The following is a 13,663-nucleotide window of genomic DNA, read 5'->3' as shown; positions in this document are numbered from 1 at the left end:
GTGGACACTGGAGGAACTGCAGCTGTAAAGTTGGACATTTGAACATAGAGCTCTATGGAGACTGACTCACTGCAGGAGACAGACTCTAGTGGACACTGGAGGAACTGCACCTTGAGTCAGCATTAATAACTGAACTGTTTCTCTTGTCTGAATAAAAGTGATTTCTTAAGAAAAAGCAGAAACAGAAGCAGCGATACTGATGTTGGTGACCTCTGACCTCTATCTACAGTACTTACCCTTGACCTTTAGCCACACAGTTTTCTCCCACGCGACTTCTCCGTTCACACTGACTTTGCAATTATAACCCCCACTATCATGCAGGGTGGGGTTTTTCAGGGTCAGACTCAGATCTCCAGTCTGCATTGGGTTTTTCCTCATGGTGGTACGGCCTTGGTAGATCTCGTCCTGCTGGTCGGGTTGGTCTTGGCCGTATTCGAACACGTGGACCTTTGCGTTGATGAATGTTGTTAAGTTGAAACGACCCCACGTCACTGATGCATCCTGGGGGAGGTTCGCTGTGATCACCCACGGTAGCTTGACGGTCTTCTCCATTTGATCCACCTCAACGTCCCCACTGGAGAATGAGAAGACTACAGACCACATGACAAGTGAAGAGAGAGTACAAACATCATCGCTAACAGCAGGGCTAAATAATCGTTACTGACATGTGACAACAAGCCGCACTTCCTTCTGAGTCAGGATGTAGCCTTCCCTGCGGACCGTGCAGATGTACGTCCCGCTGTCGCTGCTGCCTGAGTTCTGGATGGTCACACTGAGGTCTTTGGATCGCAGCGGGTCACTGTTCATCTTTGTGTTGCCGTGGTAACACTCATCTTGTCTGTACGGCTGGTCCTGGCCGTTCTCGTACACGTGGACCACCATGTTTCTGGGCTCTGAGCGCCTCCACTCCACTGTGGCGTCTGCAGGCAGCTGAGCGGTCGTTATGAAGGGCAGCGTGAAGGTTTTAGCCCAATCCCCGACCTGCACCGACTCCTGGACCACTGAGGGGACGACAGACCACATCATGGTTTCATTTCAGTCTGGATTCTACAAACACCACAGAACCTGCTGCTGCAACAAAAGGTGAAAACTGTTTAAATGCAGCCGATAACACTTTGAGGCCTTCGACCCAAATTTTATAATGATTATTACAGTTTCTGTTTTGAGCATTAGTTGGACCTGTTGGCCTCTGGCCGGGCTGGCCTTTGTCACCGGTTCTGTTCATAACTTTTATGGACAGAATTATTAGGTGCAGCCAGGGGCCTCGGGGCAGACCCAGGACATGCTGGAGAGACTTTGTCTCTCGGCTGGCCTGGGAACACCTCGGGGGCCCACCGGAAGAGCTGGAGGCGTCTCTGTTTAGACTGCTGCCCCCGCGACCCGGATAATCATCGTCCCTGATCCAAGAGGACCCCTCTCCACCAGACGAAGGGTCCGGTTAGCTCCTCAAACAGGAGCCATTCTAACAGCTTCCTTGGTCAACCATTTGACTGGTTAACTATCACATCGACTTTAAACTTCTGCTCCTCGCCTTTAAGACGATGCAATCCTTCGCTCCTCGGTACCTCTCTGAACTCCTGCCTGTCCAGAGCCCCCTCCTCCCCCCCTACGAAACTACATGTCCTTGGTGACTGTTGTATTTATACTGCCAGTACAGATGCTGACCTTGGACCAGGAGCCGTACGGTTCCCTGAACCACGATATCTCGCCCCCTGTGGACGGTGCAGATGTAGGTGCCGCTGTCTCTGTAGCAGGGGTCCTTCAGGGTTAGACTGAGGTCTCTACTGTTCAGACAATCTGTCTTCATGCTCGTACGTCTGCAATAAATCTCATCCTGCCCAACGAGTCGGTGACCCTCATTGTGATAGACGTGGACCTTCATGGGGTCGGGGGCACAGCGGCTCCACTCCACTGTGACGTCCTTTGGTAGCTTGACCATTGTTCTGTAAGGAAGTACAACAGACAACTCCCCCTCCTTCACCTCCACCCGGGTCACTATGAAGACACGACAACATCAACATCCGACCATCACACCCAAACACTTTCTAATGAGTTTGAATCAATCATTCCTTTTAAGACAAACATACTCTCATACCCATGATGGTGTTTTTCCAAAGAATAACTAAAACGCCCAGAACACCAAGAAGAACCAAAGTCATGAAGCAGAAGATAAACTGGAAACACCAGCGAATCAGGTCTCCTGCTGGAAGACAGGACGGTCATCATCAACATCAACAGGACATGAACATCTACAGGACATGAACATCAACAGGACATGAACATCTACAGGACATGAACATCAACAGGACATGAACATCAACAGGACATGAACATCTACAGGACATGAACATCTACAGGACATGAACATCAACAGGACATGAACATCAACAGGACATGAACATCAACAGGACATGAACATCTACAGGACATGAACATCAACAGGACATGAACATCAACAGGACATGAACATCAACAGGACATGAACATCAACAGGACATGAACATCAACAGGACATGAACATCTACAGGACATGAACATCAACAGGACATGAACATCAACAGGACATGAACATCAACAGGACATGAACATCAACAGGACATGAACATCAACAGGACATGAACATCAACAGGACATGAACATCTACAGGACATGAACATCAACAGGACAAATCCTCAGGAAGTTAAAGTCACCTGAAATCTGCAGCTCTACTGTTGTTACAAATAATAGTCCCATTCCCGTACATCTGAAGCTGCAGGTATAGACGGCGTTGTCAGAGGGGCGTGGCCTCCTCAGAATAAGGCTGAAGTCTCTGGAGAAGAATCCTGAGGAGTCGACTGACATCGATGTCCAACCACTGTACTCCGGGTTCAGCTTATGAGCGTCGGTACCGTACTGCTGGATGGTCGGGGGATTTAGATCGAAGCGGCTCCACACCACTGAAGAGACTTCTCCAAACCATCTCGGAATACTGCATGACAGCTGGACAGAGTCCGCCCCGTCGTACTCATGCACTTTGAGTTCATACCACTGCATCACCTCAACTCCCAAGGCATGCTGGGAAACTGTGGAGACAAACACGATGCATTTCTATTAATGGTTCATCTGTTAATCATCTTCAGAGAGGAGCTCGGAGATCTGAGGGAGTCCTCGTCTTAAGGGTTTTGATGGTTTGGTCATCGCAGGATCCTCCAGGAGGCTCGACATGGATGAGACCCTGAGATAGACCCAGAGCTCGCTGTGAGATTAGCGGGCATGATTTAGGGCCTGGGTCCTTTGGAGCATATATTTGAATACCAACCACATCACAGCGAGCCGAAGACGGACGTCCCATGTCAAAGGCTCCTGCTCAACAGCAGCCAACCAAGGTGACATGAAGGATCCAGCTCGAGCTTCCTTTTGTGGCCCAACGTATCCCATGATTCATTGCACAAAAATTCAAGTGCTAAACATTTACAACATTCTCTCACCTAACCTGTTTGCTTCAGTTAATAATAACTTGAGTCTGTTCTCCATGTCAGTGCGGTTTGTTTGTTCTGCTCAATCAAACCCTGGTGCCTGACAAGCTCCGCCTCTGTCCGCTTTGTTTCAGACTCCGGAGCCAAAGTTTGACCAAAGTACCAAACATACAAGTACAGACAAATACTTTATTTGTTTTAATAACTTATGCATGAGTTTGTTCTTCACATGTATGTTGCAGCCATGTGTAACTCTGCCCCCTAGTGTTTAAAATGAGTACTGCAGTCTAAACTCTAGTCATCACAGAGAGCTGTCTGGCTCCACCCCCTCCTCTCACACAGGTCAGCATGTGTAGAGACACTGTAGCTTCAGTGTTTAGCCAGCTCTGCATGTGGTGAATACTGTAGCTTCAGTGTTTAGCCAGCTCTGCATGTGGTGGACACTGTAGCTTCAGTGTTTAGCCAGCTCTGCATGTGGTGGACACTGTAGCTTCAGTGTTTAGCCAGCTCTGCATGTGGTGGACACTGTAGCTTCAGTGTTTAGCCAGCTCTGCATGTGGTGGACACTGTAGCTTCAGTGTTTAGCCGCTTTCTGCTGCTGGAGCTTATTAGAAACATGCAGAGGCTTTTTAGCTCGGGTACAATCACTTCTATCTGAAGCAGTTCCACTGCCCGCTTCCATCGCTGCAACACCTGTTCACCTGATAACTGCTCTCATATCTGGCAAACCCAGGGGCGTCCAAAACGGCCTTCAAAGCCCCGCCTACCTTCTCTGGTCCAATCAGATCCAGACTGGACGCTCTCTTCCTCAGATCACAGAGGAAGAGAGCGTCATCAGCTCACTGAATTCTTTTTATTTCCTTGTTTCTGTTTGAACACGATGGAAATGAAAGATTACTATAAAGCAGATCTTTTCATGTCTTCATTCAATAAGAGAGAAAAGAGCTTTAAACACAGCTGCTCTGTGTCCGACTGTATCAGAGCAGACAAATCTGACTTTTAGCAGTTTTTCATATTTGAACATTAAATAAACATGGAGGAGGAATTTGATCTCACCGTGCACGAGGAACACAAACAGCCAAAACATGTTGAAGAAAGAAAACAAATCTGAGTCCGCTCGATGCTCGATCCTTGATCCACACACTGTCACTGTTTGAGTTTCATTTCAAGTGAACAGCTACGAGGAAAACCATGCACTCCCTGTGACATCACATACCCGAGTGACGCTCCCTTTGTTAAGGTGGAGCTGAAAGGTAACTGTAAAAAATACAACATATTGTATCTCAAATAAAGAAGATCTTTTTTAGGGACTTCAAGGAGTCAGTATTTGTGGTAGCAGGTCCTAAAAAAAGGCCTTCGTTTTCGAGACACCCCTCCCCGACGTAGAACAAAACACAACCATGTGTTTTCTCATCTTCAGGGTCTCCCATTAATGAAATGGATTGTTGTTAAATTTCATTTTGGTGCTAAATGTGTTTTTGGGCTGTTGTTTAGACCGACCCCAATCTCTGAAGAAGGCAAATCCAAATAGGCCAAAAGTGACAAGAAAGCCTATAACTTGAGAATAATCATCTTCATAAAAGCTGCTGAGGTCTGGACCATGTGTCTATCCTACATCACCAAAGAGTCAGAATGTCATTTATCTAAAGACATATTGAAATATGGTTCTTTAAACATAACTCTCTCATTTACAAAACAACAAACATTCATGATAAATCAGCTGTTACTGCATTGGCTCAGATGAAACAATAACCAGTGGTTGTGTTGAGATATCTGAATGAGACTTCTTTAGCTCTATCCCTTCTCTGAAAACAGCCACATGAAGTCACTTGAGATGGAAGACAGTTGGCATTTGTCAGCTTATAAACTGATGATGGTCATATTTTGCTAAAGAAAGTCCAGGTGTGTGTGTGTGTGTGTGTGTGTGTGTGTGTGTGTGTGTGTGTGTACACTCAGAATGCGAGTAACCTACTAAAATGCATCTCTATTTAAGATCTATGAAACAGAGAAAATTACAAGGCATAAATAGAATTAGAAGTTTTATTGAAAAAAGAAAATCAGCATCTCGACCTAAATCCCAGTTTGATGATGACATATTGAAATATTTCAGAAAACAAAAACAGGAGAATGAAATGAAAATGGACAAGTCAAATATCACTTCTTCTTCTTCTTCTTCTTCTTCTTCTTCTTCTTCTTCTTCTTCTTCTTCTTCTTCTTCTTCTTCTTCTTCTTCTTCTTCTTCTTCTTCTTCAGCCACATCTGGTGACACATTTTGACAGCTCCGTACAGGGAAGGCCAACAGAGAGGCGCTGGTACTTTCCCCTCTCTCTACAATTTCCATCTTTGCAGTACAAATGAGTAATGTCTCTCACCTCTGTAGGTGCGGGGGTGGGGGGTGGGGGGGGGGGGGGGGGGGGGGGGTGCTCTTTGTGGGATTTTGGTGCATGTTCCACTAAATTCAGAAATCCATTCATGGCTTCAAGATATTCACAATATGGAATACATACTCCATGTGTATTTTCCACACTTTCTGTAATAACTGTAAAGTCTATTCCAACATGAAAATAGTGCTTTATGATTCCAGAGAAGGAGAATAAAACTGTCTCACATAACTTCATCACAACCACTGGTTATTGTTTCATCTGAGGCGATGCAGTAACAGCTGATTTATCATGAATGTTTGTTGTTTTGTAAATGAGAGAACTTACAGGTATCCTCACCACTAAAGTACAATTACTGCCTAAACAATGTTATGTTTAAACATGTACGAAGAGCAATGTACCAGACAGCGATATGTGCCACAGTCACATCCCTAAACCCACGTTGTGGAGTCCCCCTCACTGTGCCCCCCCCCCCCCCCACCCCCGCACCTACAGAGGTGAGAGACATTACTCATTTGTACTGCAAAGATGGAAATTGTAGAGAGAGGGGAAAGTACCAGCGCCTCTCTGTTGGCCTTACCTGTACGAAGAAGAAGAAGAAGAAGAAGAAGAAGAAGAAGAAGAAGAAGAAGAAGAAGAAGAAGAAGAAGAAGAAGTGAAGAGCGTGATATTTGACTTGTCCATTTTCATTTCATTCTCCTGTTTTTGTTTTCTGAAATATTTCAATATGTCATCATCAAACTGGGATTTAGGTCGAGATGCTGATTTTCTTTTTTCAATAAAACTTCTAATTCTATTTATGCCTTGTAATAAATGTAGGATAGACACATGGTCCATACCTCAGCAGCTTTTATGAAGATGATTATTCTCAAGTTATAGGCTTTCTTGTCACTTTTGGCCTATTTGGATTTGCCTTCTTCAGAGATTGGGGTCGGTCTAAACAACAGCCCAAAAAACACATTTTGCACCAAAATGAAATTTCACAACAATCCATTTCATTAATGGGAGACCCTGAAGATGAGAAAACACATGGTTGTGTTTTGTTCTACGTCGGGGAGGGGTGTCTCGAAAACTGAGGGCTTCTGCTGCTAAATGTGACTGAAATGAAAGACACGAACGTGAAACTCTGTGAGGCGTTTGCGGGCAGAAGTGCAATTTTTCCGACGGCATTGAAAGCATCATTAGCATAGCGGCAGCTAGCATGATATTAGCTGCTAATAATTCAGTTTAAATGTTCTTTAAGCATTAAGGTTTCATTTATCCACATCTTCATCACAGAGACTGTAAATATTGTAATCTAAATGTTAAAAACACGTCAGATTTTAATACTTAGCATCTAAAGTCTTCAGAAACGAGACGTGTTTAACATATTTAACATTTACTGATAAGATTGTCTTTAATTTATTTGAACATAAATAATAAATGTGGTAAAGTTCACAAACATTTCTCTAAAATATTTTAGAGTTAAACACAGAGACGTGAATGATGTTGATTTAGTTTAGTTTGACCTATTTATGATTGAAGTGACAAAGAGTTTAAGAGTGTGTGTGTGTGTATGTGTGTGTGTGTGATTTCTGTTTGTATTATGACTGACTATATTATGACTGTGTGTCAAAGCACTTTATCTGATTTTAAAGGTTTTATGTAAATAAAGTTATTATTATAAATGATGATGGTTCCTGTCTCTGTGTGAGTGAGGGGAGTGTCTGCTGTTTGTAGGGTCAGGGTCAAAGGTCAAGGTTAAGTTACAGCATGGTGCGAAGCCCCTGATTTTCCTAAAAGTAGGGTAAGATAAGATAAAATATAACTTTATTGATCAAGGATGGAATTCGGGCTTTATAGCTGCAATACAGAATTCAAAAAGTCAAAACAGAATAAAATAGTAAAAAAACAAATAAGCATTTGAATAATAGTAAAAGTAGATAAACAGAAGAATGATGATGGTGTGAACTCAACAGGACAATGAAGAAATACGTTGTGCACTGAAAATATTTAAACTTTTTGGGACTTCAGGAACTCTGTAGAAATCAATACTTTTACATTTCCTCGTATTTTCGGCTGTTACACATTTCACTGAAGTTAAAGAAATTCTGAGAGACGTTTTTGGGCATAGTTCTCATATTTCCGACGGATTTGAAAGCATCATTCTGCGCCGCGCAGCGGTCAGACAGACAGACATCAAAGACACATCTGCAGAGCAGCTCCGTGATTCACACGCGCGCTTCGTATCTTGTCTTCGGTCTATTTCGGTAAATTAACGGTTAATCGCCGGTATGAACACGGAGGAGACGCAGGTGGAGCTGCAGGATGCGGGGCGGCAGGATGCGGAGCGGCAGGATGCGGGGCGGCAGGATGCGGAGGAGACCCCCGCGCAGCTCCCCGCTCAGGATGCTGACGCCACGGAGGCCGATGTGAGCGAGGCGGACCTGGACCAGGAGGAGCAGGAGAAGCAGCCGATGACCGGAGCAGGAGAGCGGGGAGACCAGGCTCCGGCTGCCGGAGGGGAGGAGGCGGCGGCGGAGAAAAACGGCGCCGTGAAGCTGAAGATCTCCGATGAGGAGGAGGAGGAGAGGAGGGAGGTGAAATTCACCGGGCTGAACAAGGAGGAGCTGCTCAGGGTGGCTGGGACCCCGGGGTGAGGAGGCCTCTCTGCACACACACACACACACACACACACACACACACACACACACACACACACACACACAGTGCATCACAGGGCGTGGCACCAAAGATAATCTTCATTTATATTAATATAAATATATAAACACATCCAGGAATTAGACAGGCCCCCTAAACACTGCACACATTACAGTAAATTAACACCTCGGATTCTACGGTGGCCCAGAAGGTCAATAAGTACAAATGAAATATTAAATTAATGCAAAAATAAACTTGACTTTAAGGCAGATTAGATTTATTTTGGTGCGAAACATTCAAACTCATAAGAAGTGATTACAGGTGAAATAAGCAGCATGGACGCCACACCTTACTGTTGATGCACCGAGCGGCCATGTTGGATTTAAACTCAGGCTGCTGAAGGCGCTCTCAGTTACCAAGTCGGAACTTCAGGAGGCGTTCCTGTCTCCTGTGCAGTCTCTTTAATGTACAGCAGGGGGCGACTCCTCTCTAGGCTCCGCCCTCTCGTCCAAATATGGTCACTTCCACAGGATCCTGAAAAAATGTTTTTAGTTTTCATTTGTTCTCAAAGTTACTGGAGACGTGGCAGCGAGCTCAGCTGGTTATGTCACTTCCTCCAGGCCGGTTTTGACTGGCTCAGCGTGTGTCCATGTTTCCTCTTCAGGTGGGTGCGGACCCGCTGGGCGCTGCTCGTGGTGTTCTGGCTCGGTTGGTTGGGGATGCTGGGCGGAGCCGTCCTCATCATCCTTCAGGCTCCTCGCTGCAGAGAGCTGCCAGCCACCAACTGGTGGAACGAGGGCCCGCTGTATCAGATCGGAAACATCCAGGCCTTCAGCGACGCCGGCGACCTGAAGGGTGAGAACATCCTGCAGACTCAGTCCACACGGCGTCAGCGTGGTTAGGGTCACGACTTAGCTAGCCAGAGAATTTCTGTTAAAGGAGCAGTCTGTAACTCTGCCCCCCAGTGTTTAAAATTATTACTGCAGTCCAGATTGAATCATTACAGAGAGGATGCCATGTGGCTAAACACTGAAGCTTCAGTGTTTAGCCACAAACAGAGCGTCTGTGAAACTCTGCTGACTGCATGTCTGTTCGTTTAGCAGAACTGAAACTCAGGCGGAAGTCCCAGAGCTGATTCACACTTGTTAAGGTCAAAACATGCAGGTCACCGCTCTGGGCGCCATGCTTGTCAGGGACCAGGACTTCACAATGAAAGTAGGAAACGTCCCTGATGGGACCCCAGTGGGATCCCAGTGGGACATCACTGCCTCTCTGTTGAAAGGGTCACTTATCAACGCTTCACGTCTTCAGACGTTCATATATAAAGCTCAGCACAACTGGAGCTCCACACACACACAGTATGACACACACACACACAGTATGACACACATACACACACAGTATGACACACACACACACACACACAGTATGACACACACACACCGCAGGCTCAGCTGATCCCATCTCAACTCTGAGACTACCTCTGAACACGTCACGTTAGGCTTCTATGATATGGCGGTTTGAAACGGCGTGCTGAACAGTTTTCCTGACAGTCACTGAAATATATGAAGAGTGAACAAATATCTATACTATATTATACTATACTACAATATACTACACTATAATATACTATACCACACTACACTATACTATAATATACTATACCACACTACAATATACTACACTATACTATAATATACTATACCACACTACACTATACTACAATATACTATACTATAATATACTATACCACACTATACTATACTATAATATACTATACCACACTACAATATACTACACTATAATATACCACACTATACTATAATATACTATACCACACTACAATATACTACACTATAATATACCACACTATACTACACTATACTATACCACACTATACTATACTTCACTATAATATACCACACTATACTATACCATATTATACTATACCACACTACAATATACCACACTATACTATATTATACTATAATATACCACACTATACTATATTATACTATACCACACTACACTATACTACACTATAATATACCACACTATACTACACTATACTATACCACACTACAATATACCACACTATACTATATTATACTATACCACACCACAATATACTACACTATACTATACCACACTATACTACACTATACTATACCACACTATACTATACTACACTATAATATACCACACTATACTATATTATACTATACCACACTACACTATACTACACTATACTATACCACATTATACTACACTATACTATACCACACTACAATATACCACACTATACTATACTACACTATAATATACCACACTATACTATACTATATTATACTATACCACACTACAATATACTATACTACACTATAGTATACCACACTATACTACACTATAATATACTATACCACACTACAATATACTATACTACACTATACTATACCACACCACAATATACTACACTATAATATACAATACCACACTACAATATACTACACTATAATATACTATACCACACTACAATATACAATACTACGCTATACTACACTATACTATACCACACTATACTATACCACACTATAATATACTACACTATACTACAATATACTATACCACACTACAATATACTATACTACACTATACCACACTATAATATACTACACTATACTACACTATACTATACCACACTACAATATACCACACTATACTATATTATACTATACCACACCACAATATACTACACTATACTATACCACACTATACTATACCACACTATACTATACTACACTATAATATACCACACTATACTATATTATACTATACCACACTACACTATGCTACACTATACTATACCACACTATACTACACTATACTATACCACACTACAATATACCACACTATACTATACTACACTATAATATACCACACTATACTATACTATATTATACTATACCACACTACAATATACTATACTACACTATAGTATACCACACTATACTACACTATAATATACTATACCACACTACAATATACTATACTACACTATACTATACCACACCACAATATACTACACTATAATATACAATACCACACTACAATATACTACACTATAATATACTATACCACACTACAATATACAATACTACGCTATACTACACTATACTATACCACACTATACTATACCACACTATAATATACTACACTATACTACAATATACTATACCACACTACAATATACTATACTACACTATACCACACTATAATATACTACACTATACTACAATATACTATACCACACTACAATATACTATACTATAATATACCACACTATAATATACTATACTATGATATACTATACCACACTATACTACACAATAATATACTACACTGTAATATACTATACCACACTACAATATACTACACTATACTATGATATACTATACCACACAACATTTTACTACACAATATAGTCATGATAATATACTATACTAAACTATACTATACGTTACTTTACACTTTAATTCTCCTCTTATCCAGTTTACAAGATTCTGATGGGAAGTTTGGAAATAAAAACAATATTTGTTCTCCTCTTCTTCCTCCTCCTCTTTTTCCTCCTCCTCCTCCTCCTCCTCCTCCTCCTCTTCCTCCTCCTCCTCCTCCTCCTCCTCTTCCTCCTCCTCCTCCTCCTCCTCCTCCTCCTCAGGTGTGGAGCAGAAGATCAGCAGTCTGTCTAAGATGAAGGTCAGAGGGGTCGTTGTCGGTCCGCTCCACGTCGCTCCTGCAGACGACGTGACTGGTCTTCGCTTTGAGGAGGTTTCTCCTGAGAACGGAAACCTGGAGCAGTTTAAGGGCCTGGTCCAGGCCGCCCACAAGAAGGGTGAGGAGCGGTTGCCATGACAACATGTGGAGACATGTGACTTCATTAATATCCAATGAATTATAGACATGTAAGCCCCTATGGTCTCTGATGTTTGTGCAGGTGTTTCTGTGGTTCTGGATCTGACTCCAAACTACCAGGGATCCTCTGGACCCTGGTTCTCCAACACCAGCGTGACCGGCGTCGCCGAGAGGCTGAAGGTGAGCGCTCACACACACGACCTGAACACACACACGGGGTCAGGACACACACACACAGGGTCAGGACACACACACGGGGTCAGGACACACACACGGGGTCAGGACACACACACAACCTGAACACACACACGGGGTCAGGACACACACACGGGGTCAGGACACACACACAGGGTCAGGACACACACACGGGGTCAGGACACACACACAGGGTCAGGACACACACACACACAACCTGAACACACAGACGGGGTCAGGACACACACGACCTGAACACACACACGGGGTCAGGACACACACACGGGGTCAGGACACACACACAGGGTCAGGACACACACACAACCTGAACACACACACGGGGTCAGGACACACACACGGGGTCAGGACACACACACAACCTGAACACACACACGGGGTCAGGACACACACACGGGGTCAGGACACACACACAGGGTCAGGACACACACACGGGGTCAGGACACACACACAGGGTCAGGACACACACACACACAACCTGAACACACAGACGGGGTCAGGACACACACGACCTGAACACACACACGGGGTCAGGACACACACACAGGGTCAGGACACACACACGGGGTCAGGACACACACACAGGGTCAGGACACACACACACACAACCTGAACACACACACGGGGTCAGGACACACACACGACCTGAACACACACACGGGGTCAGGACACACACACGGGGTCAGGACACACACACAGGGTCAGGACACACACACGGGGTCAGGACACACACACTGGGTCAGGACACACACGGGTCAGGACACATACGACCTGAACACACACACGGGGTCAGGACACACACACGGGGTCAGGACACACACAGGGTCAGGACACACACACGGGGTCAGGACACACACACAGGGTCAGGACACACACACACGGGGTCAGGACACACACACGGGGTCAGGACACACACACAGGGTCAGGACACACACACAACCTGAACACACACACGGGTCAGGACACACACACGGGGTCAGGACACACACACGGGGTCAGGACACACACACGGGGTCAGGACACACACACGGGGTCAGGACACACACACACGGGGTCAGGACACAC

General features: G+C 44.3%; 2 protein-coding genes across 2 annotated transcripts in view; one reads left to right on the top strand and one right to left on the bottom strand.

Annotated features, from left to right (window-relative positions):
• Window positions 1-197: 197 nt before the first annotated feature.
• Window positions 198-4,574, bottom strand: LOC306819188 (uncharacterized protein). Its single transcript, XM_079372962.1, has 6 exons — window positions 4,512-4,574; window positions 2,691-3,062; window positions 2,096-2,197; window positions 1,666-1,995; window positions 666-1,001; window positions 198-590 (listed from the first exon to the last, which is right to left on the bottom strand). The coding sequence occupies exons 1-6, from the start codon at window positions 4,540-4,542 to the stop codon at window positions 220-222; spliced, it is 1,542 nt and encodes a 513-aa protein (XP_079229088.1). The 5' UTR covers window positions 4,543-4,574; the 3' UTR covers window positions 198-219.
• A 3,450-nt stretch (window positions 4,575-8,024) lies between these two features.
• Window positions 8,025-13,663, top strand: part of LOC306819187 (amino acid transporter heavy chain SLC3A2-like) — an 8,332-nt gene continuing 2,693 nt past the window's right edge. Inside the window, exons 1-4 of the mRNA XM_079372961.1 lie at window positions 8,025-8,471; window positions 9,141-9,331; window positions 12,192-12,365; window positions 12,468-12,565. Of these exons, the coding sequence (XP_079229087.1) occupies window positions 8,110-8,471; window positions 9,141-9,331; window positions 12,192-12,365; window positions 12,468-12,565 (825 nt within the window). The 5' untranslated portion in view covers window positions 8,025-8,109. The remainder of the gene's footprint in view (window positions 8,472-9,140; window positions 9,332-12,191; window positions 12,366-12,467; window positions 12,566-13,663) is intronic.

Source organism: Symphodus melops, assembly GCF_947650265.1.
Source record: "Symphodus melops genome assembly, contig: scaffold_106, whole genome shotgun sequence".
Taxonomy (NCBI): domain Eukaryota; kingdom Metazoa; phylum Chordata; class Actinopteri; order Labriformes; family Labridae; genus Symphodus; species Symphodus melops.
This window is presented reverse-complemented; position numbering and strand designations above follow the sequence as displayed.